At 45.5% G+C, this 22302-nt stretch overlaps 1 protein-coding gene across 1 annotated transcript; it reads right to left on the minus strand.

The window, feature by feature from the left end:
- Window positions 1-200: 200 nt before the first annotated feature.
- DDRGK1 (DDRGK domain containing 1) lies at window positions 201-21378 on the minus strand. The gene is made up of 9 exons (XM_070948618.1): window positions 21277-21378; window positions 16122-16277; window positions 12373-12479; window positions 10604-10705; window positions 9123-9245; window positions 7249-7287; window positions 4266-4322; window positions 2905-2953; window positions 201-1003 (listed from the first exon to the last, which is right to left on the minus strand). The coding sequence occupies exons 1-9, from the start codon at window positions 21362-21364 to the stop codon at window positions 831-833; spliced, it is 894 nt and encodes a 297-aa protein (XP_070804719.1). The 5' UTR covers window positions 21365-21378; the 3' UTR covers window positions 201-830.
- Window positions 21379-22302: the final 924 nt, after the last annotated feature.

Consider the following 22302-nt stretch of genomic DNA (forward strand, 5'->3'; position numbering starts at 1 on the left):
AGTATTTATAATCCAGAATTGCCTTTACTAAATGGGATTATATTTGTCTTGGATCATTTTTTAAAAAATGACAATAGGTTTTAAGTATATTTTGATCTTCTAGTTTAAGAAAGAAAAAAAAAAAGCCACAATTTCTGCCTTTGCTGTAAATTTTGAACTTCATAAATCCAGTAAAAAAAAGATCATTTCCAAAGACTTGGTATTTTTCTCCACATATTCAATATTTATTCACAGTTCAGGAGAAAGTCAAATCTTGAAATATCCAGTATCTTTGCCCCCCATCTTTGCATCAGTATCCATAACTGAGACCCACACGTAAACTAAGGCATAATCCTAACCCCATTATCCTCGTATAGGGGAAAAAAAGTGCCCCTATTAATTTGGAAAAATAACAAAGAGTAAGAAAGCTGCAAGTTAAGTTCAAAAGCGATTGCAATTGTTTGATTTTGAATCTCTGGGACTGTGATACATAAAGGAAGTTTAAACAGAAAACGTTATTTCTTGGAAGCAGAACTGTTGGCTTTACAGCTTGTCTACCTCCCTGGGTAGAGCGGGAGTATGGGATTTGTAGTACAGAAAGGTTGTTAGAAATACAGGCGAAGGCCTGCAAATTTCCAGGTCTAAACTTTCAATATATATTCCATGAACAGCAAATAATTCCCCAGGAAAAGCCTCGTAAAAGGATTCTTCCCGCTGTATTCTTAATGCGTGACAAGTGCATTTCTTTATATAAATATATTCCGAACGCATGAATAGAATTTAGTGATCCAAAAAAAAAAAAAAAAAAAAAGGACTTTATTTTATTTGTCCCCCAAGAATAGAGGGGCCTCTCAGGCCACCCCTTTGGTAAGAAAATCGGCCTCCGCTTGCAGATTGATGAGGGAGTTGCTTTCTCGAGCCAGCTCTGTAATGGAGACGCGTCCCCGACGCTGGATGAACTCCGCCACGGCCGTCAACTCTTCGGGTGTGATGTAGATGAATTTGCCTCGGTCGTCGATCACCCCTGCAGGACAGGACAGACCAGGAATTAAAATCCACACCCCCCACACCCCCAATTGGGGTTGAATTAAAAGGGAGGAAAAGTTGGGACTCAATTAATTCTTCCAGGATTTCAAAATTTCAAAGCCGTGCCATTCACGAGGGTGATTGAAAGGTTCTCGCTGTTTCAAATGGGAAAATTTGTTTATATTCCTTTCATAGATTTACCTGCGTTCCAAGGTAGAGTGGGGTGCTTCCTCTTCCTCGCCCCTTTTTTCTCTCTTCCCGCCTTCCTTCCTCTCTCCACTCTTCCTTGTCTGTCCTGCCTCCCTCCTTCCTTTCTTCCTCCTTTCCTTCTGTATCCTCCATCCCTTCTTTCGTCCTCCCTCCCTTTTCTTCTCTCTTCCCTTCCTTTCTCTCTTCCTTGTCTCTCCTCCCTTCCTTCTCTTCCTTGTCTCTCCTCCCTCCCTCCTTCCTTTCTTCCTCCTTTCCTTCTCTCCTTTCCTTCTTTCTCTTCCCTCCCTTCCTTTCTCCCTCCCTTCTCTCTTCCTTGTCTCTCCTCCCTTTCTTCCTCCTTTCCTTCTCTCCCTGTCTCCTCCTTCCCTCCCATCTTCCTTCCTCCCTTCCCCTCCCTCTTTTCTTCTCCTCCCTTCCTCCTTTCTCTCTTCCTTGTCTCTCCTGTCTGTCCTCCCTCCTTCCTTTCTTCCTCCTTTCCTTCTATATCGTCCATCCCTTTTCCTCCCTCCCTTTTCTTCTCTCCTCCCTTCCTCCTTTCTCTCTTCCTCGTCTCTCCTCCTTCCCTCCTTCCGTTCTTCCTCCTTTCCTTCTTTCTCTTCCCTCCCTTCTTCCTTTTTCCCTCCCTTCTCCTCTTCTCTTCCTCGTCTCTCCTCCCTTTCTTCCTCCTTTCCTTCTCTCCGTTTGTCTCCTCCCTCCCTCCCCTCTCCCATCTTCCTTCCTCCCTTCCCCTCTCCCTCTTTTCTTCTCCTCCCTTCCTCCTTTCTCTCTTCCTTCTGTCCTCCCTCCCTCCTTTCCTTCTTTCTTCTCCCTCCCTTCTTCCTTTCTCCCTCCCTTCCTCTTCTCTCCTCCCTTCTCTCTTCCTTGTCTTGCCTCCCTTTCTTCCTCCTTTCCTTCTCTCTTTCTTTCTCCCCTCCCATCTTCCTTCCTTCCTCCCTCCTCTTCCCTTCTTCTCTTTCCTCCTTTTGTCTCTTCTCCTTTCCTTCTCTCCCTTCCCTTCCCTCTCCTCCCTCCCTTCTCTTCCTTCTTTCTCTTCCCTCTCTCTCCCACCCTCCCTTCCCCTTTTCTTTCCTCCCTTCCTCCTCTCCCTTTTTTCCCTCCCTTCATTCTCTCCACCTGCTTGAATTTGAAAGGAACTACTTCGCCCCAGATCCCCCAGGAAACTGGCTGCCTGATGACTGAGAAAACAACGTTTGGCCTTCTTAGCCATACACGCCCTTCCTCCGCTGCGGGCCTCCAAACAACCTTGGGATCTGAATTTACAGAATTATACTGAAAAACCTCTGCGGTGTGGCAGCTTGTGGGGCGGGTAAGCAGCTCTAACCACTACACCACAGCAGGTGCAAGACCGCCCACGGGAGACGCAAAGCTAAGGAAGGAAGCATGCACAAGAATGACATCCTCCCGAAACAAAAGTCTCAACTCGGCCCAGGAAATCAGCATATTTTTTTTGCCAACCAGCTCTGAGCCAATGAAATATCCCAAGAGTGACTTTTGGACATTTCGTATGATTTCGAGCCCAAAGAGCTGATATTCTTACGAGCCACCGTAACCTTGCAAACAGGCATTTGCAACCGAACGGAAGCGCTCGTCAACCACCATCGACAGAAGGTGGCCAGGAGGTATCACGGCGAAGACATCTGCTTCGGTTTAAACAAGGCCAGGAAATCCCGTACGGTGTTTTGCTCTCACCTGTGAGCGTGCCGTCTGCCATCAGGTCTTGCACTCTGTTGATGGCCTCCTGGGGAAGAGAAAAACCAAGCAGGTAAGCCTTCCTTTTCGGGGAAGGGGTTGGGCAGCGGCTCAGAATGCGGCTGCCCCCATCACCGTAAGCCCCCTTGTTTTGCAACCCACACCATACTTGTAAGTGAACAAACTTGTAAGTGGATCATAAGCTTCCTAACAGACAGGAAGCAGCAGGTGAAGCTAAGCAGAATCATATCAGATACCTGTACAATTAACACAGCCCCCCCCCCAAGGCTGTGTGCTCTCCCCACTTCTCTTCTCTCTGTATACCAATGACTGCATCTCTAACGATCCATCTGTTAAACTACTGAAGTTCTCAGATGACACAACAGTGATCGGTTTCATTCGAGACAACGATGAATCCGCATAGAGACGGGAGGTTGAACAACTAGCCTCGTGGTGTGACCGGAACAATCTGGAACTGAACACACTCAAAACCGTAGAAAAGAGCAGAGGTGGCGCAGTGGTTAGAGTGCTGTACTGCAGCTACTTCAGCTGACTGCTAGTTCAGCAGATCAGCGGATCAAATCTCACCGGCTCAAGGTTGACTCAGCCTTCCATCCTTCCGAGGTCGGTAAAATGAGGACCCAGATTGTTGGGGGCAATGTGCTATTTAGTATACTGTCGATTGTTGTAAGCTGCCCAGAGTCCTCGGAGAGTGCGCAGCATAGAAATATGACTAATAAAATAAATAAAATAATAAATGGTGGTGGAGTTTAGGAGAAACCCTCCCGTACTTCCACTTCTCACAATACTAGACAACACAGTGTCGACAGTAGAGACCTTCAAATTTCTAGGTTCCACCATATCGCAAGATCTAAAATGGACACCCAACATCAAAAACGTCATCAAAAAAGCTCAACCAAGAATGTTCTTTCTGCACCAACTCAGGAAGCTCAAACTGTCCCAGGAGCTGCTGGTCCAGTTCAATGGAGGAATGATTGAGTCTGTCATCTGCACCTCTATAATTGTCTGATTTGGCTCTGCAACCCAACAAGACAGACACGGACTTCAGAGGATCATTAGAACTGCGGAAAAAAAACATGGCTACCAACCTGCCTTCCATGGAGGACCTGTCTACTGCACGAGTCAAAAAGAGGGCTGGGAAAATATCTAGACTCCTCGCATCCTGGACATCAACTGTTTCAACGCCTACCCTCAAAACGACACTATTGGGCACTGCACACCAGAACAACTAGACACAAGGACCTTCACTGGTGGGGAACCCTTGACCATCACATGCAGCACGTGGACAGAGGGGCAAAGACTTGTGGACAATTCTCAAGGTCCAGCTCGCAAACACCTACCTGTGTCCTGAGGCCCAGGTGAGAAGCCAGATCTTCCAAAAGGACCACTTTTGCATTCTGTGGGGAAGGGACGAGTTTGGAAATGATTATTTCATTCATTCGTTCGTTCATTCGTTCGTTTTAAATAATTGAATAGGAAGGAATTTCTTGACAGTGAGAACGATTAATCAGTGGAACAGCTTGCCACTTGGAGTTGTAGGTACTCCATCACTGGAGGTTTTAATAAAAGTTTGGACAATCGATTGTACAGGATGGTATAAGGCCGTGATGGCAAACCTATGGCACGTGTGGGCATGCCAGCGCAGCTCTGTGCTGAGCATGTGCGCGCCAGCCAGCTGATTTTCGGGCCTTCTGGGCCCACCAGAAGTAGGGAAACAGGCTGTTTCCTGCCTTCGGAGGGCCTGTGGGGGTAGGGAAGGCCCTTTTTCCCCCTCACCTGGCTCCAGATCCTCTCTGTGCATCTGGGGAGGGCGAAAACAGCCTTCCCCACTCCCTCGGAGGCCCTCCGGAAGCCTGAAACGGCCCATTTCCCAACTCCAGGTGGGACAGGAAGTGACATTTTTTGCAGTCCCCAGCCTCCAGAGACTCCTAGAGAGGCCTCCGGAGGGAGTGGGGAAGGCTGTTTTCGCCCTCCCCAGGTGCACAGAGAGGATCTGGAGCCAGGTGAGGAAAAAAAAACCGGGCCTACGGGGCTATCACGTGCCAGGAGCGGGGGAGGAAGGGGGGTGCCCGTGCACGCACAGGATGGGGCACATAGAATTATGGGTGTGGGCATGTGCATGAACCTCCCCCGCCTCCCCCTCCTGGCACGGGATGGCAAAAAGGTTAGCCATCACTAGTATAAGGACTCCTGCCTTGGGCGGGGGGCGTGGACTATAGCCACCCATCACAATCAATGAGGAGGAGGAGGAAAAGGAAGAGGAGGAGGAGGAGGAGGAAAAGGAGGAGGAGGAGGAGGAAAAGGAGGAGGAAAAGGAAGAGGAGGAGGAGGAGGAAAAGGAGGAGGAGGAGGAGGAGGAGGAGGAGGAGGAGGAGGAGGAAAAGGAAGAGGAGGAGGTAAAGGAAGAGGAGGAGGAAAAGGAGGAGGAGGAGGAAAAGGAGGAGGAAAAGGAAGAGGAGGAGGAGGAGGAAAAGGAGGAGGAGGTAAAGGAAGAGGAGGAGGAGGTAAAGGAGGAGGAGGAGGAGGAGGAAAAGGAAGAGGAGGAGGAGGAGGAAAAGGAAAAGGAGGAGGTAAAGGAAGAGGAGGAGGAGGTAAAGGAGGAAGAGGAGGAAAAGGAAGAGGAGGAGGAAGAGGAGGAGGAGGAGGAAGCATAAGACTTGGAGGTCCTTGGTCTCCATGAGCTTGGTTGCAGACATTTCATGACCCAACTAGGTAACCGCATCAGTGCTACGTAGGACAAACAGGCAGAAGACTAGCAGAGCTGCTAATTTCACAATTCTTGGAGAGACCTAACCATTGTTGCAACTGGGAAATTGAATATCCTCAACCAAGCTAAGTCCAAAAACACCAGAGAAGCCTGGCACTCAAACAAATCAATCAATCTATTCGGATTAACAGAGTTGGAAGGGACCTTGTAGGTCATCTAGTCCAACCCCCCACCCAAGCAGGAGATCCTATACCATTTCTGACTGATGGGAGTCCAGTCTCTTCTTGATAGCTTCCAGGGATGAAGCTCCCACAACTTCTGAAGGCAACTTCTGTTCCGTGGGTTGATTGCTCCTATCAATCAGAATAGAGCTGGAAGGGACCTTGGAGGTCTTCTAGTTTAACCCCCTGCTCAACCAGGAGATCCTACCTACACCATTTCATACAAGTGACTGCCCAGCCTTTTCTTAAAAACCTGATGAAGCACCCACAACCTCTGGTGGCAAGTTGTTCCACTGGTTAATTGTCCTCACTCTTAGGAAGTTTCTCCTTAATTCCAGCTTGCTCCCTTCTTTGATTAATTTCCATCCATCGTTTCTTGCCTTGCCTTGGAAAGACTAAGAAAATCAACAGGCATAGAGAGATAAACAACAACTACACGCCATTCAAAAGAGACAATCGACTAGGTAAAGGTCATCAGTGCTAATGATTATAGCTCTGATGATGTTACCTAGTAGGGTAATGAAACGTCTGCAAGAGACCAACCAAGCTCAGGGGGCACTAAAGACCCCACAGAGACCCCTAGGGTGGATAAAAATCAATGATTTTTTTTAAAAAAATCAGATTTTTTTGATTTAAATCGGATTTTTTTGATTTTTATTGAATTTATTTTAATAAAAAACTTTTGGGGTAAAAATCTATCGTAAGATAGTTTTCTATTTAAGATATATAAACAATTTAGTTTATTCAGCATGAAATGGAGCTTAGTTATGTAGCACAAGGCTGTATATTCTGCAACACTGGGACTATCGGTGAGTCAACAGCGGGTCAAAGGAGTAGCAGAGATGACAGTCGCTCTTTAAAAATTATGATTTAAATCGAGTTGATTTAAATCAAGTCTTTTTACTAGTGATTTAAATCGTGATTTAAATCGACTCGATTTAAATCAAATCCACCCTGGAGACACCTATTTGGCACCAAAGAGTATGGTATTTTGCTCCTAAGTGATCCATAGCTTGAATTACGGCCAAGGGCATGTAGTATTAAGGAAGAACTGGGCAGAAACTGAACAATTAAATTTATTTATTTATTTTATTTTATTAAATTTCTATACCGCCCTTCTCCCGAAGGACTCAGGGCGGTGAACAGCCAGAAGATAAAACACAGGAAATACAAAATCTAAAATAAATTAAAACAAATTAAATAATTTAGGCTGAATTTTAAAATACCCCATAATTAAACAGATTAAAAATTTATGTTTAAAATTTAAATTTAAGAGAGGAGATGATTTAGGCCAGGCCGGCTTGATGAAATAAAAACGTTTTAAGCGCGCGACGGAAGGTGCAAATTAAAAATATATTAAGCAACAAAAGACTCAAGTAAGAAAGAGGAACTTACCTTAATGTAATTGAGAAGCTCTGTGACGAAACTACGTGACTGGACAAAACAAGAGGAAGAACTAATAATTAATACACTGGAGAAGGAAGTACGGGTAGTCCTTGACTTACGACACTTCATTCTTAGTGACCGTTCAAAGTTACAACGGCACTGGGAAAAAAAAAGTGAATTTTCACACCGACGACCCTCAGAACAGCCCCAATGATCCTGTGATCAAAATTCAGAGGCTTGGCAACCGGTTCATACTTATGACGGGATCCCCTCTGGTGACCGTTGGACGAGCAAAATCCACGGGGGAACCAGATTCACTTAACAACCGTTAAGTTACTCACTTATCCGCTGTGACGATTCACTTAACCACTGTGGCAAGGAAGGCTGTAAAAGTGGGACCACGCTTACTTAACAACAGAGATTTGGGGCTCCATTGCGGTCGCAAGTCGAGGACTACCCGTAGATGCATTTTAAAGAATGAATTAGTACAGCAGCTTCTTGTCCGGTGCTGTTCGGGAGGGTGAGAAGGCTGTTGGCTCCTGCGTAAATAATACATTTCCACGCCTGCGCTGGGTATATACATATTCAGCATACTAATAAATAATAGCTAATTACTAGAAATCATCCGAGTACATTCCATGCTCGACACGCAGGGAAATTAAATTTGCTGCAGAGTCCTGTTATGCCAGATTTTATTTTTATTTTTTTTTGATATGACACAATTATGTCTTCTGGTCTTTTGGGGATTGGAAGCCTGCCCATCCGGACTGCAAACTAATCTCTGTTTTATGACTAATTTTGCAAATAAATTATACGTGACCCCACGAGAAAAGGCTCGCTAACGGATCTAGGAATTTGGGGAAAGACGCAGCAAATCAGTAAATGTGCAATTCCTAGCCAGGGCCTTAGAAGGTTTTCCTATGAGCCCTGTCTGTCATTTTGCCCTTTTGCCTCCTATTCTAGTTCATCTGAGGCTCAGGCTTAAGGGCAGATTTTAAATCTAAAATGATAAAAGACAGTATTTTATTCAAGGATTCTTCTCCATCCATCCATCCCTCTCTTCTCTCTTCCCTGTCTCTCTCTCTCTCCTTCCTTCCTGACGTTTCCTTCTCTTCTCTCCTTCCTTCCATCCTCTCCCTTTCTTTCCTTCCTTCTCTCCTTCTCTTGCCCATACTGTACTTCCTTCCCTTCCTCCTTTCCTTTGTCTTCTTTCTTCCTCTGATCTTTTTTCTTCTCTCCTTCTTTCCCTTTCTTCCATCCTCTCTTTCTTTCCTTCCTTCCTCCTTCTCCACCCATCACTCCCTCCCTTTCCTCTTCTCCTTACTCCCTGCCTCCCTCCATTTCCTTCCTTCTTTCCTGTCCTCTTTCTTTCTTTCTTTGACCTTCCCTCCTTCCTTCCATCCATCCTCTCTCATTCTCTTCCCTCCTCCCCCTTCTCCATCTATCACTCCCTCCCTTTCCTCTTCTCCTTCCTTCCGTTTCCTTCTCCTGTCTTCTTTCTTCCTCTGACCTTCCTTTCTTTCCCTTCCTCCCCTTTCTTCCATCCTCTCCCTTTTTCTCCTTCCTTTCCTCCTTTACTCATACTTCCTTCCTTCCTTCCCTCCCTCCCTTTACTTCCTTAACTTTTTTCTTCCTCTGACCTTCTTTCCTTCCCTTCCTTTCCTTTCTTCCATCCTCTCATTCTCTCTTCTTCCTTCCTCCTTTCTTCTCCACCCATCATTCCCTCCCTTTCCTCTTCTCCTTCCTCCCTCCCTCCGTTCCCCCCTGCCTATCATACAGCTGAGCTCTTCCTTCTCTTAAAAGCAACTAATCCCATCACCCCATTTTTATCTTCCACTCTTCCGGCTCCTGCCTGCCCTCTGCAGCCAGCCGACCAGACGTACCTGCTCCTCCGTCATGGCTTCATCCATCCCTTCTTCTTCCACCACAAAACTCTCCTTCAGCTTCAGATATTCCTCATATTCCCGCCGCTCCTCCTCCTCCTTGGCCTTCTTCAGCTCTTCTTCCTGTGAGGAGGGAGTTTCGGGTGATTTTATGCGTCTCATATATACAAAGGCTGCTGGACGAGCCTTTCCCAACACAAGGTTGGACTCCAACTCCCAAGATGCTCAGCTGCCTCAAGGCCACCAGACTTTAATGCCAACTACCACAGGATTCTTTCCATTCTGTCCACTGTTTATAAAGGATGGTTGTATTGCTTCGTTTAGTGACATTATTCCTAACCAGCTTCCAGCTCGTTAAAGAGTTTCTCAAAGCAGCTGAGTAGAAAAGGCGAGAAAGTCCCTATCCTCTTTCAGTGTAAGAGAGAGACAGGCCAAGAAAGAAGGGAGGGAGAGAGGCTAAATGCCCAGAAAAAGAGTTAAAAACATTAAGCTTTGCATCAATAAATGACAGCCCCTTCCTTCTAACCAAATGCTTCCTATTTTCTCCATAAGAACAACCCTGTGAGTTGGACTGAGCTGAGAAAAAGTGACTGGCCCAAAGTCACCCAGCCAGCTTTCATGGCTAAAGCAGGACTAGAACTCACCGTCTCCTGGTGATTGGCCCAAAGTCACCCAACCGACTTTCATGCCTTAGTCTGGACTAGAACTCACCGTCTCCTGGTGATTGGCCCAAAGTCACCCAACCAACTTTCAGGCCTTAGTCTGGACTAGAACTCACCGTCTCCTGGTGATTGGCCCAAAGTCACCCAGCCAGCCTTCATGCCTTAATCTGGACTAGAACTCATGGTCTCCTAGTGATTGGCCCAAATTCACCCAATTGGCTTTCATGCCTAAGGTGAGACTAGAACTCACTGTCTCCTGGTGACTGGCTCAGAGTCACCCAGCCATTCCCCAGTGAGGAGAACTCCTCACCTTCTGCTTCCAGCCTGGTGTCTTAACCCCTACATAAGCCTGACTTTCACACCTTCCTTGCATCCATTTTTTAGCCACCCAGCTGGCTTTCATGTCTAAAGCAGGACTAGAACTCACTGTCTCCTGGTGATTGGCCCAAAGTCACCCAGCTGGCTTTCATGCTAAGGTTGGACTAGAACTCACAGTCTTCCATTCTCTAGCCTGGTACCTTGACCATTAGACCAAATTAATGAAGGGACTACCAAAGAGAAAAACCACACTTCCACCAAGATTGCCAGGACAAGCAAGTTATATAAATGGGAAGGAAACCCCCACACTCGCGCTAGCCCTGATGATGTTACCCAGTTGGGTGATGAAACGTCTGCAGGAAAATTACCAAGCTCAACGAATACCAAAGACTCCAGCCTTGAGCTATAGATAATCTCTTGTATTGGAATATAGAAACTAATCCTGGTTTCGCCCATTTTGGCCACCCCAACTGTGTTCCGATGTCATCTCTGACAGCTCACCTTCCTTTCCTCTTCCTGCCGCAGCCGTTCCTCTTCCATACGCCGTTCTTCATCCCGTTTTTGTTCAACCTTCTTTCTTTCTTCCCGTTCAGCCTCTTCAGCCTTTGGACACGGAGAAGGAGGAGATAATTAAGGGTGCGGTTTTTTTGTGTAGATAAAATCCCTCCTTCCTGATAAATTTACTCCACAGTTGTTTTTATTGGGTATAATTGAAGGATGTACAGTTATAGAGACTAATTTGATTTTGAATTTAATAACGGCAGCCAGACTTTTGGTGGCGCAATACTGGAAGAAGGAAGAAATACCTACTATTGAAGAATGGACATTAAAAGTAGCCAATCTGGCGGAGATGGCTAAAATTTCTGCATATTTGAAGGACCATCCGAATGAAAAATATGTACTGGAATGGAGAAGATGGATTGACTATATACAAAACAAATACAGGACTAAAAAGTTGCAAATAGCTTATGAATGAAATATTTAGATGATTTTTCTTTTTACTTTGATATTTTAGTACCTATGGCGGAGTTAAAGAGTAAGGGGAAGTTAAGAGTTTATAGTTAAGTTTGCTTATGTTAGATTATGTTTGTTAAATGCAATACCCTGTATTTTGCTCTGGGAAGTCGGGGGGGGTGGGGGGGAGGGAGAGGGGAAGGGGTGGGGGAAGGGGGGGAATTTGTTTATAAAAAAAGAAAAAGAAAAAAAGATAAAATCCCTCCTTCCTGAAACACATCCCTCAGACGATCTTAAAAACAGTTTTCCCCTCATCTTGACACAGAAACAAAAAAACACTTGTGAAAAGGGAAATATATCCACTGGAAAGTTGCAGGCAATAAGGTTTAGAAGTGGGCTTCCAGGCCCTCACTGAACCGAAGTTTTAAACTAACATCATTGCAAAATGTACTGGACGTATTTCTAATGTGCTGATTTGTGTGCTGCATTTTCTGCAAAATATGTACTTGTACGCAGGGGTAAAATGCTACCGGTTCGGGTTGGTTCGCCTGAACCTGTAATAAAAAATGCTACAGGTTCGCCGAATCGGTAGTTAAAAAAATGTAAAAAAAAAAAAAAAGTTCCGACAATCAGCTGAGCGACCTGCGATCGTGGGAACTTTTTTTTTTTTAAATCTTTTTAAGCATTTTTTTACTACTGTTTTTCTGGAACCGGTGGTTAAACATGCTTTAAAAAGTAAAAAAAAAAAAAGTTCCGACGATCGTGTGTCGCTCAACTGATTGTCAGAACTTTTTTTGTTTGTTTGTTTACTTTTTAGGCATTATTTTACCACCGGTTCAGGCAAATAGGTAGCACAAAAATGCTTTAAAAAAGTAAAAACAAAGGCTCGGACAATCGCGCAGCACAGCTGTGATCGTCCGACCCTTTTAAAAAACTTTTTAAAAGCATTTTTTAACTACCTATTTGCCCGAACCAGTAGTAAAAAATGCTTTCAAAAAGTTTTTTAAAAAGTTCCAATTATCCCATGGCACAGCTGATTCCCCCCGCCCAGCTGTTCTACTTCCCAATGATCGTTAGAAAGAAAAGTTCTTGTGTTAACCAACAACCACATTTTAATTTGTGACTTAAATATATATATATATAAAAATAATGATTCTATTTGCCTAAACCTGGGAATTTTGTTACCTTCTCTTTACACCTTAATGCGGTCTCTAACTTGGTCCCTTCTGACTTTAACTAGGACAACAACTCCCAGGATCCGTAGAGACATAATCCGATCCAAGAAAGCGGATTTATAAAATGCAGGGGACACTCACCTCTCTCTGAACTTTCCTTGCCTGCTTCTCCTCTAACTTCCGCTGTTTCTTTGCGCCAATCTTTCCGGAAACCTGGGATTCAGCCGGTTCGGCTCCATTGTTTTCTTCTAGGTTTGGTTTAACAATCGTTTTTGAAGAGGGAAAAGGAAACGGAGAAAGATCATCAGTGCTAGAAGGAAGTGAGGTTTGCAAAGCAGGAGGAGGGAGGAGGGAGGATGAGGAGGAGGAGGAGGAGGAGGAGGAGGAAGAAGATGACAACTATGATGGAATCCTTGGTGCTCTCTGAAGTTGGTTGTTTCTGTTAGGGAATGGCTATTGCCTAACTGGTTGGGTTGGCAATATATATAAACCATCAATGCATGTTTCAAAATTTAACGTATAGCTTTAAGACTGTAATGCTGTATTGCATCATACTGTATTCTGATTGGCTAGCTCTGTAGCCAATGTACTTAAGAGGAAGCTTGAATCATGGCTTATTTTTCTTATTACATTATTATTGCTACCTCTGCTCCTCTCTGCCTGTTCTCTCTGCATGATCACTGCTTCATCATTACTACTTGTTGCTTTCTACTGTTTTACTGATTGTTTTACTGCTGTACTTGTTCCTGTTTGCAACTCAAAAAAGAACTGTTTTATTGCATATGACTACAACAACTGGTAAGAAGACTTTGTTCTTGGAATATCCCTGGATTGACAATTTAATTATCTTTATCTGTGCATGAGCTGGATTGTTTATTGGACTTTGCTTTGTTTTTTCCTAAAAGTAAAAGAATATCACAACTCAGTGTGTCTGTGTATTGACAGTGCTTATTCACAATCACTCTCATTCGTTTCTCATGTGCACAACCTTGCTACTCAAGGGTTACTCTGCGCATATTCCTTAACAGTTTCCTTTTGCAGATGTTTCATGACCTGACTAGGGAACTTCATCAGTGCTAGAAGGGAGTGGGGTTTGCTATCTGACTTGCCCTGTCTGTGTTGGTGTCCACCAGAAACCAGGGTAGATAAAAATAGATGATTTTTTAAAAAAAATTTAAATTGGATTTTTTAATTTATTTAAATCAGATTTTTTAAAAAATCAAATTTATTTGAATAAAATGCTTTTGGAGTAAAAAAAACTCGATCTAAAGATAATTTTCTATTTAAGATCCATTAATAATATAGTTTGTTCAACATGAAATGGAGCTTAGTTATGTAGCATATGAGGCTACATACAATATTCTGCAATATTGGGACAGTGGGTGAATCCAGAGCAGGTCAGAGGAGGAGCCGCTGCAGGACAGAGATGACAGTTGCTCTTTAAAAATCATGATTTAAATCGAGTTGATTTAAATCAAGCCTTTAACTAGTGATTTAAATCAGGTACCTGAAAACTGCAAAACAGAAATGTACTGAAGCAGTGGTGGGTTTCAAAATTTTTTACTACTGGTTCTGTGGGTGTGGCTTGGTGGGCATGGCAGGGGAAGGATAATGTAAAATCTCCATTCCCACCCCACTCTAGTGGAAGGTTCCTGCAAAGTCCCCATTTCCTCCCGATCAGCTGGGACTCAGGAGGCAGAGAATAGATGGGGGCGGGGCCAGTCAGTGGTGGTATTTACCGGTTCTCCGAACTACTCAAAATTTCCGCTACCGGTTCGTCAGAACCTGTTGAAACGCACCTCTGTACTGAAGTATCAAAGGAAGTGCCATTCATTGAGCATTAAAGATGCTCGAAACTTGGATAAAAAAACACCCTAAACTTGGATGGTATCTCACCGCCAGAGGTGATATTCAGCCGGTTTAGCCCGGTTCGCCCGAACTGGTAGTGAAAATCGCAGGTAGCCACCCACCCAGGCTCCATGCCATCCTATTTAGGCATGTGCATGCATGAAAGGCGTGTGTGTGTCCAAAGCGCACACGTGAAAGGCGTGCGCATGCGCAAAGCACATGCACAGAAGGCCAGGTGCATGAGCAGAAGGCAGGCGTACGCGCTAACTGTGAGCGTTGCGGTCAACCGGTAGCAGCATAAAGTGAAACCCACCGCTGCTCACCGCTAACTCAAAACAAGTGATATCGACTTCTCAAATAACGTTGGGCAACTGATTTGGGTCTCTTAATTTAAATTACTCCGGGCTCCTTGATCCATCTTTTTTCTGAGCTGAAAGATTCAGTGCCAACAGCGCAGGGCCTTTGAGATAACTTCAAGGAAGACGGCTACCATTTGACAGAAACGAGAAGCAGAAGCCTGCCCTGAAAACATCAAAAGCGGGTTTCCCCCCCCACCTCCCGATTTATATTCTTTTTGAAACGCCTTTTGCACTTCAAAGACATCCGCCTGGGTTGAAAAGTTCAGGCTTGTCAACCGAGTGTCTTCGCGCAAACGCGGCGGCATCAATTCCGCCCGGCGCCCTGTTGGGATGCAGAAACAGAAAGGGATGCCGGGGCCGTTCAAAGCAGGGGAAAAGCATCAAAAAAGGAAAGCGGGAGGTGGAAGTGGGGGGGGGGAATGCGCATCAAGACCGGCATACAAATTGTGAGCTGCTGCCGGTCCCGGGGTGAAAAAAATAGGGGGAATTTTCATGCTGATAACATTTCCCCCCAATAAGAAATGGATGCAAGGAAGGTGTGAAAGTCAGGTTGATCTAGGGGTTAAGGCACCAGGCTGGAAGCAGAAGGTGATGAGTTCTCCTCACTGGGGAATGGCTGGGTGACTTTGGGCCAATCACCAGGCGACGGTGAGTTCTAGTCCAGACTAAGGCATGAAAGCTGGCTGGGTGACTTTAGGCCAATCACCAGGAGACGGTGAGTTCTAGTCTCACCTTAGGCATGAAAGCTGGCTGGGTGACTTTGGGCCAATCACCAGGAGACGGTGAGTTCTAGTCTCACCTTAGGCATGAAAGGCAGCTGGGTGACTTTGGGCCAATCACCAGGAGACGGTGAGTTCTAGTCCAGACTAAGGCATGAAAGCTGGCTGGGTGACTTTGGGCCAATCACCAGGCGACGGTGACTTCTAGTCTCACTTTAGGCATGAAAGGCAGCTGGGTAGCTTTGGGCCAATCACCAGGTGATGGTGAGTTCTAGTCCAGACTAAGGCATGAAAGGCAGCTGGGTGACTTTGGGCCAACCAGCAGGAGATGGTGAGTTCTAGTCCAGACTAAGGCATGAAAGCTGGCTGGGTGACTTTGGGCCAATCACCAGGCGACGTGACTTCTAGTCTCACTTTAGGCATGAAAGGCAGCTGGGTAGCTTTGGGCCAATCACCAGGAGACGGTGAGTTCTAGTCTAGACTAAGGCATGAAAGCTGGCTGGGTGACTTTGGGCCAATCACCAGGCGACGGTGAGTTCTAGTCTCACTTTAGGCATGAAAGCTGGCTGGGTGACTTTGGGCCAATCACCAGGAGACGCTGAATTCTAGTCCAGACTAAGGCATGAAAGCTGGTTGGGTAGCTTTGGGCCAATCACCAGGAGATGGTGAGTTCTAGTCCAAACTAAGGCATGGAAGCCAGCTAGGTGATTTTGGACCAATCACCAGGAGACGGTGAGTTTTAGTCCTATTTTAGGCAGGAAAGCCAGTTGAGTGACTTTGAGACAGCCCCCCCCTCTCTCTCTCAGTCCAGCCCACCTCACAGGGCTGTTGTTATGAAGAAGAAATATTAGGTGTGTTCGCCGCCTTGAACTGTTTGTCAAAATAATAAAAGCGGGATGTAAATAAATAACGAACAGACAAACGTCACTGTTAAAACTTGGACAATAAGGTGCTGTTACGGTACCTTCCGCTGCTTCCTCGGCCTGCTGCGAGCGTCTCAGGGCGACCATCCTGTTTCGTCGGTGCCTGGGCATCCCTTCGCCCCGCTCGCCTGTGAAGGGCTGGGGTCGGGCCGCCACAGCTCCCGCAGCCACCACATTCTGACGGTGTTCCTCATCATCTAAGAAAAGGAAAGGAAAAGAGTTTTACAGTCCGCTGCAGGTAACTGAGGGGCAGTTTGGTGCAGTGGTTAAAGGCACAAGGCTAGGAAACAAGAGCGCCATTCTCGCTTCAACCCAAAGATGTTTTTTTTTTTCCAAGAGGCAACTGGATTTTCTTGTTTTTTCTTTGAAGACGTTTCGCTTCTCATCCCAGAAGCTTCTTCAGCTCTGACTGGATAGTGGGAAATGGAAGGATTGATATTCCTTGCAGACAGCTGGTCATTTGCATCCTTTTAGAACAGTGTTTCTCAACCTTGGAAGCTTGAAGATGGGTGGACTTCAACTCCCAGAATACCCCAGCCAGCGCTGCTGGCTGGGGGATTCTGGGAGTTGAAGTCCACCCATCTTCAAGCTACCAAGGTTGAGAAACACTGTTTTAGAGGGGATTTGAGGCCACTTGGAGGTTTATCTGTGTCCTCAGGGTCACCTGAGTGCTGCAAATGGTTCCTGTAGTCTGCAATTTTTTTTTCCTCTGGAAATCCATTCCTACTCCCACACCATTCCAAGGGTCTTCATCCCAAATTGTATGGCTAAAAATCTGTTAGAGATTCTCCGTCATCCAAGTCACGGCATTCCCAACCATCCTATCAGAGCTGAAGAAGCTTCTGGGATCAGCAGCGAAACGTCTTCAAAGAAAAAAAACGAGGAAGTCCAGTGGCCTCCTGAAAAAAAAAAGCACTGGGTGACGGAGAATCTCTACAGATTTCCTGACAGTTAGAACAATTAATCAGTGGAACAGCTTGCCACCAGAAGTTGTGGGTACTCCATCACTGGAGGTTTTTTAAGAAGGGACTGGACAACCATTTGTATTGAATGCTATAGGGCCATGATGGCGAACCTGTGGCACGCGTGCCATAGGTGGCATGCGTAGCCGTATCAGTGGGCACACAAGCTCAGTTTCGGCATGCACCAGCTGATTTTCGGGCCTTCTGGGCCTACCAGAAGTTTGGGAAACACGCTGTTTCCTGCCTCCGGGAGGTGGTGGGGAAGGCCTCCCCAGACTCCTAGAAAGGCTCTGGAGGCTGGGGACAGCAAAAAACAGGCCTTCCGGTCCCACCAGAAGTTGGAAAACGGGCTGTTTCTGGCCTCCAGAGGGCCTCTGGGGGGATGGGGAAGGCTGTTTTTGCCCTCCCCAGACTCCTAGAAAGGCTCTGGAGCCTGGAGAGAGAGAAAAACAGGCCTACCAGGCCATCACGTGGCAGGGGGGAGGCGGGGCGCATGCATGCGTGGGGTGCATAGAATTATGGGTGTGGGCATGCGCATGTGCGACACCCCTCCTGGCACGCGATGGCAAAATGGTTAGCCATCACTGATATAAGGCAGTGGTGGGTTGTTCCCGGTTCGCATGAACCGGTAGTAAAAATTTGTAATAGTTTGGAGAACCGGTAATAACATTGGCTGGCCACGCCCCCGAACTGGTCCCCTACCCGGTCACCGCTCACATACCCCGCCCACCTCATCAGAGGCTTTTTTTTTTTTTTTTTACTTTTAAAAGCATTTTTTCTACAACCTCTTCGGCCGAAAAAATGCTTTTAAAAGTAAAAAAAAAAAAAAGAAGAAGCCTCTGATGATCGCACGGCTCAGCTGGGATCGTCAGAGGCTTTTAAAAGCATTATTTCCTGCAACCTCTTAAGGTTGTAGAAAAAATGCTTTTAAAAGTAAAAAAAAAAAAAAAGTTGGCCACGCCCACCCAGTCACATTACCCCCCCACCAAGCCACGCCCACAAAATAAGACATGCCTCTAAACAAGACATTCTATTAATGGATGTCTCATTATGCAAAGTCTGAATCTTAATATACAGACAAGCTGGAAATTTATTTATTTTTTATTGTTGCCAAGGCAATAAAGATTAGTGTGATCACAGTCACTCTTCGTATATAATAGCCCTCTGAATTTCTGCATTATATTTTACTTGTTTTTTTGTGTCCGTTTCTTTTCCATAATTTCTTCCTTCTGCTTTATGTTTTTTTTTAAAATGGGCTGGATGAATTGATGAAGCGAAGCAATTTGTCATTTAAAGCGGCAGGAAAAAAAAATGCAAGGGTAAAAATTTCTGTCGCTCATATTTTGCTTTGGAAAACAGAGCTTTTGGTCGTCTGTTTTCCCACCATCCAATTTTATTAAAAAGCAGAGGTTTTTTTGTGCTACGGTACAGTTTAGAGCTAAGCACGCAATGCATGTCATGAAGCTGCAGCTTATAAAATCTAAAAAATAATAATCGTGTCATCAGCAACTGTGTTTTGAAATATTAAACTCAGCTAATATTAATGGAGGTTAAACTCAGAATTCCACAGAAATCAGTTGTGATTGTTTTAAACAAAGAGGAAAAACAGAATGTTTTTTATAGGGTGTGAGGTTTAAGTGTGGTCTACTTAAAATTCAGCACCACTGTTCAAAAAGGTTGGATCCATTAATTGCACCCCACTGCAGAAGATTCTTGCAAACTGTACAGGTAGTCCTCGACTTACAACAGGTTGTTCAAAGTTATAACGGCACTGAAAAAAAGTCACTTATGACCGTTTTTTCGCATTTACAACCTTTGCAGCAAAACCAAAATTCAGAGGCTTGGCAACTGGCATGTACTTATGACGGTTGCAGTGTCCCCGGGGTCATGTGATCCTCTTTTGCGACCTTCCGACAAGCAAAGACAATGGGGAAGTCAGATTCACTTAACAGCCATGTTACCGGCTTATCAACTTCAGTGCTTCACTTAACAACTTTGGCAAGAGAGGTTGTGCAATGGGGCAAAAACTCACTTAACTAATGTCTCGCTTGACAACAGAAATTTGGGGCTCAGTTGTGGTCATAAGTCGAGGACTACCTGTACTAGGAGTAATGAGCAAGTGGTGCTTGCACCAGTGAAAATAAATACTTTTTCTTCTGGAGATATATATATATATATAATTTATATTTCGCTGATAAAGATGTATGCTCCCTCCCACATGTTGGGGTAGACCAGGTACCTCGATAGAAAAACACTTAATATACCTACCTACCTACCTACCTACCTACCTACCTACCTATCTATCTAAACTCCTACCCTCAAAACAACGCTGTAGAACTAGACACAAGAAGTTTTTTCCCAAACACCATCACTCTGCTAAACAAATCATTCCCTCAACACTGTCAAACTATTCACTAAGTCTGCACTACTATTAATCTTCTCATCGTTCCTACCACCCATCTCCTTCCACTTATGACTGTAACTTTGTTGCTTGTATCATTTGTACCCTACAGCTATCATTAAGCGTTGTACCTTATGATTCTTGATGAACGTAGCTTTTCTTTTATGTACACTGAGAGCGTATACACCAAGACAAATTCCTTGTGTGTCCAATCACACTTGGACAATAAAGAATCCCATCCCATCCCATCCCATCCCATCCCTTCCATAGTTTCTTTTCTATTCTATTCTATTTTCTTTCTATGCTTTTCTATTCTATTCTGATAGATGGATAAGATAGATAGATAGATGATAGTATTCATGTACGTAGGAAAAATGCAAAAAATAATCTTTTTTTCATATAGGGAAACGTTATATTCCTTATCTGCATGTGAATAAGAACTGGAGTAGTTTATGTAACTGTTAAGACAGAGTCTTGCCCACGTAAGAGGGGTGCAAAGGAGTGTGCAAAATAGACTATGGTGCAACCACACTTAAGAAAGAAGCTAACAGACTGCTAATACCACATCCTGGGACTTCTACACTGCCTGAAACAGGCCAACTAAAGTTGTGAAAGATCACAACTGATGTGTGATAGGCAGCTGGATACAGATTGAACGGTTGCACATATGCCTAGTCTAGAGAAAAGAAGGACTAGGGGTGACATGATAGCAGTATTCCAGTATTTGAGGGGCTGCCCCAAAGAAGAGGGGGTAAACCTATTCTCCAAGGCACCAGAAGGCAGGACAGGAAGGAACGGATGGAAACTAATCAAGGAGAGAAGAAACCTGGAATTAAGGAGAAACGTCCTAACAGTGAGGACAATTAACCAGTGGAACAGCTTGCCACCAGAAGTTGTGGATGCTCCATCACTGGAGGCTTTTAAGAAGAGACTGGATAACCATTTGTATTGAATGGTAGGGTCTCCTGTTTGAGCAGGGAGTTGGACTAGCTAAAGTTTGTCATTATGCCCAAGCTGGGACCTGCTACCAGGCATAATAATAATAATAATAATATTTTATTATTTTGAGTAGTTCGGAGAACCGGCAAATGCCACCTCTGGCTGGCTCCAGAATGGGGTGGGAATGGAGATTTTGTAGTATCCTTCCCCTCGAGTGGGGAGGGAATGGGGATTTTGCAATATCCTTCCCCTGGAGTGGGATGGGAATGGAGATTTTGCAATATCCTTCCCCTGCCACGGCCACCAAGGGAAAAATTTTGGATTTCACCCCTGATGTCGCCCCTTAAATCCTTCTTTTCATTGAACTAGACATTCCCAATTCCTGCAACTGTTCTTCGTATGTTTCATCCTCCAGACCCCCCCTAATCCTCTTTGTTGTGCTCAAATTCATTTAAAAGGCACCTGGGGTTGGGGAAAGCCTACCCAATTTCCCCTAATTTTCTCTTATCAGGCCCTTTGCACATGACCAGAGGCACTCTTGCAGCCAAAAGCCAGGGCCCCTTAAAAAAGAAAGAAGAGAATTTAGGTCAGCCACCCCAAAAAACAATCAAGAACCCAAAGAAAAGCACTCTGTGTATCCTCAGAGGACCACCATCCCCCCCCATCCTCTCTTGATAGCTTCAATAAGGGAAGGGGCGCTGGACTACAACTCCCAGACTCTCCAGCCAGCGCAGGTGCTTAGACGCTGGCCAGAGGGATTGTGGGAGTTGTAGTTCCCAGGAGAATGGAGGCCTCTGGCTAAATTTAGGCCTTCGCTCTAGGCCGGAAGGCCTCCCCCCCCCCACACGCCGCAGACCACCGACCCCCGTTAGGCGAGGGTCCTCCTCCTCCTACCCGCGCGAGCCTGTCCCCGGACGCGGCTGACGAAGACGAGGAGCGCCGCCAGCAGCACCGCCGCCACCACGTAAAGCACCGGATCCATGTTCAGTCACGTGACGCCCCTAAGCCCCCGCCTCTTCCGGTCGGGCCTCTTCGGTGGAGCCGCGCGATGCAGAGCGAGGGTTAGAAAAGCGGAGGGGGCGGGGATGGGAGGCGATGGCCACGCCCACTCTTTGCCTGATTGGCTGGCTGACTGGCGCGGGCGGAAGAGGAAAAGGCGAGCGGGGTTCGCCCACCCGCGGCGTCGCCTAGCAACCGCAAGAGGCGACGTTGGGTTTGTTCCCTCCTCCCCCCCCACCCGACGATTTAGAGCTGTCCGCCGAGGTGCCTGATTAGAAAAAAAAAATGCCTTTATTTTGGCCTTGGAAATAAGCTAGGCAATTAATGAAGAGATTCGCAGATAGTCTGCGCTGTCCAGCTATTTTATAAACGAAAGTTTAGGGCAGGGGGAAGGTCTCCAAACTTGGCCACTTTAAGACTGTGCACTTCAACTCCCAGAAGTCCTCAAGCCAACATGGCTGCCTGAGTAATTCTGGGAGTCGTAGTCCACATGTCTTAAAGTCTCCAAATTTCTTCTGGTCTTCTGGAAACTTCTGGTTTAGGGTCTTTTTAAGGGCCTTCCCAGTAGCTTATATATATATATTATTTATTTTATTTTTTATTTTTTTTATTTTTATATGCCGCCCTTCTCCGGAGACTCAGGGTGGCTTACAATGCGTTAAGCAATAGCCTTCATACTTTTGTATATTTATACAAAGTCAGCTTATTGCCCCCTCAATTTTACCTTAGAAAGGATGGAAGGCTGAGCCGACCTTGAGCCTGGTGAGAATTGAACTCGCAGTAATTGCAGGCAGCTGGATGTTAAATGCTGCCTTAGTAGGAGGCATTAGCCTCCTACGCCACTCAGGCGCCACTCAGGATAAGCTACTTATCCATCCATCCATCTATAAGACCCAATAACCTCCCCTCCTCTATTCATCC

This window comes from Pituophis catenifer, unplaced genomic scaffold, assembly GCF_029215685.1.
Source record: "Pituophis catenifer annectens isolate HBS135680 unplaced genomic scaffold, rPitCat1.0.hap2 SCAF_8, whole genome shotgun sequence".
Taxonomy (NCBI): domain Eukaryota; kingdom Metazoa; phylum Chordata; class Lepidosauria; order Squamata; family Colubridae; genus Pituophis; species Pituophis catenifer.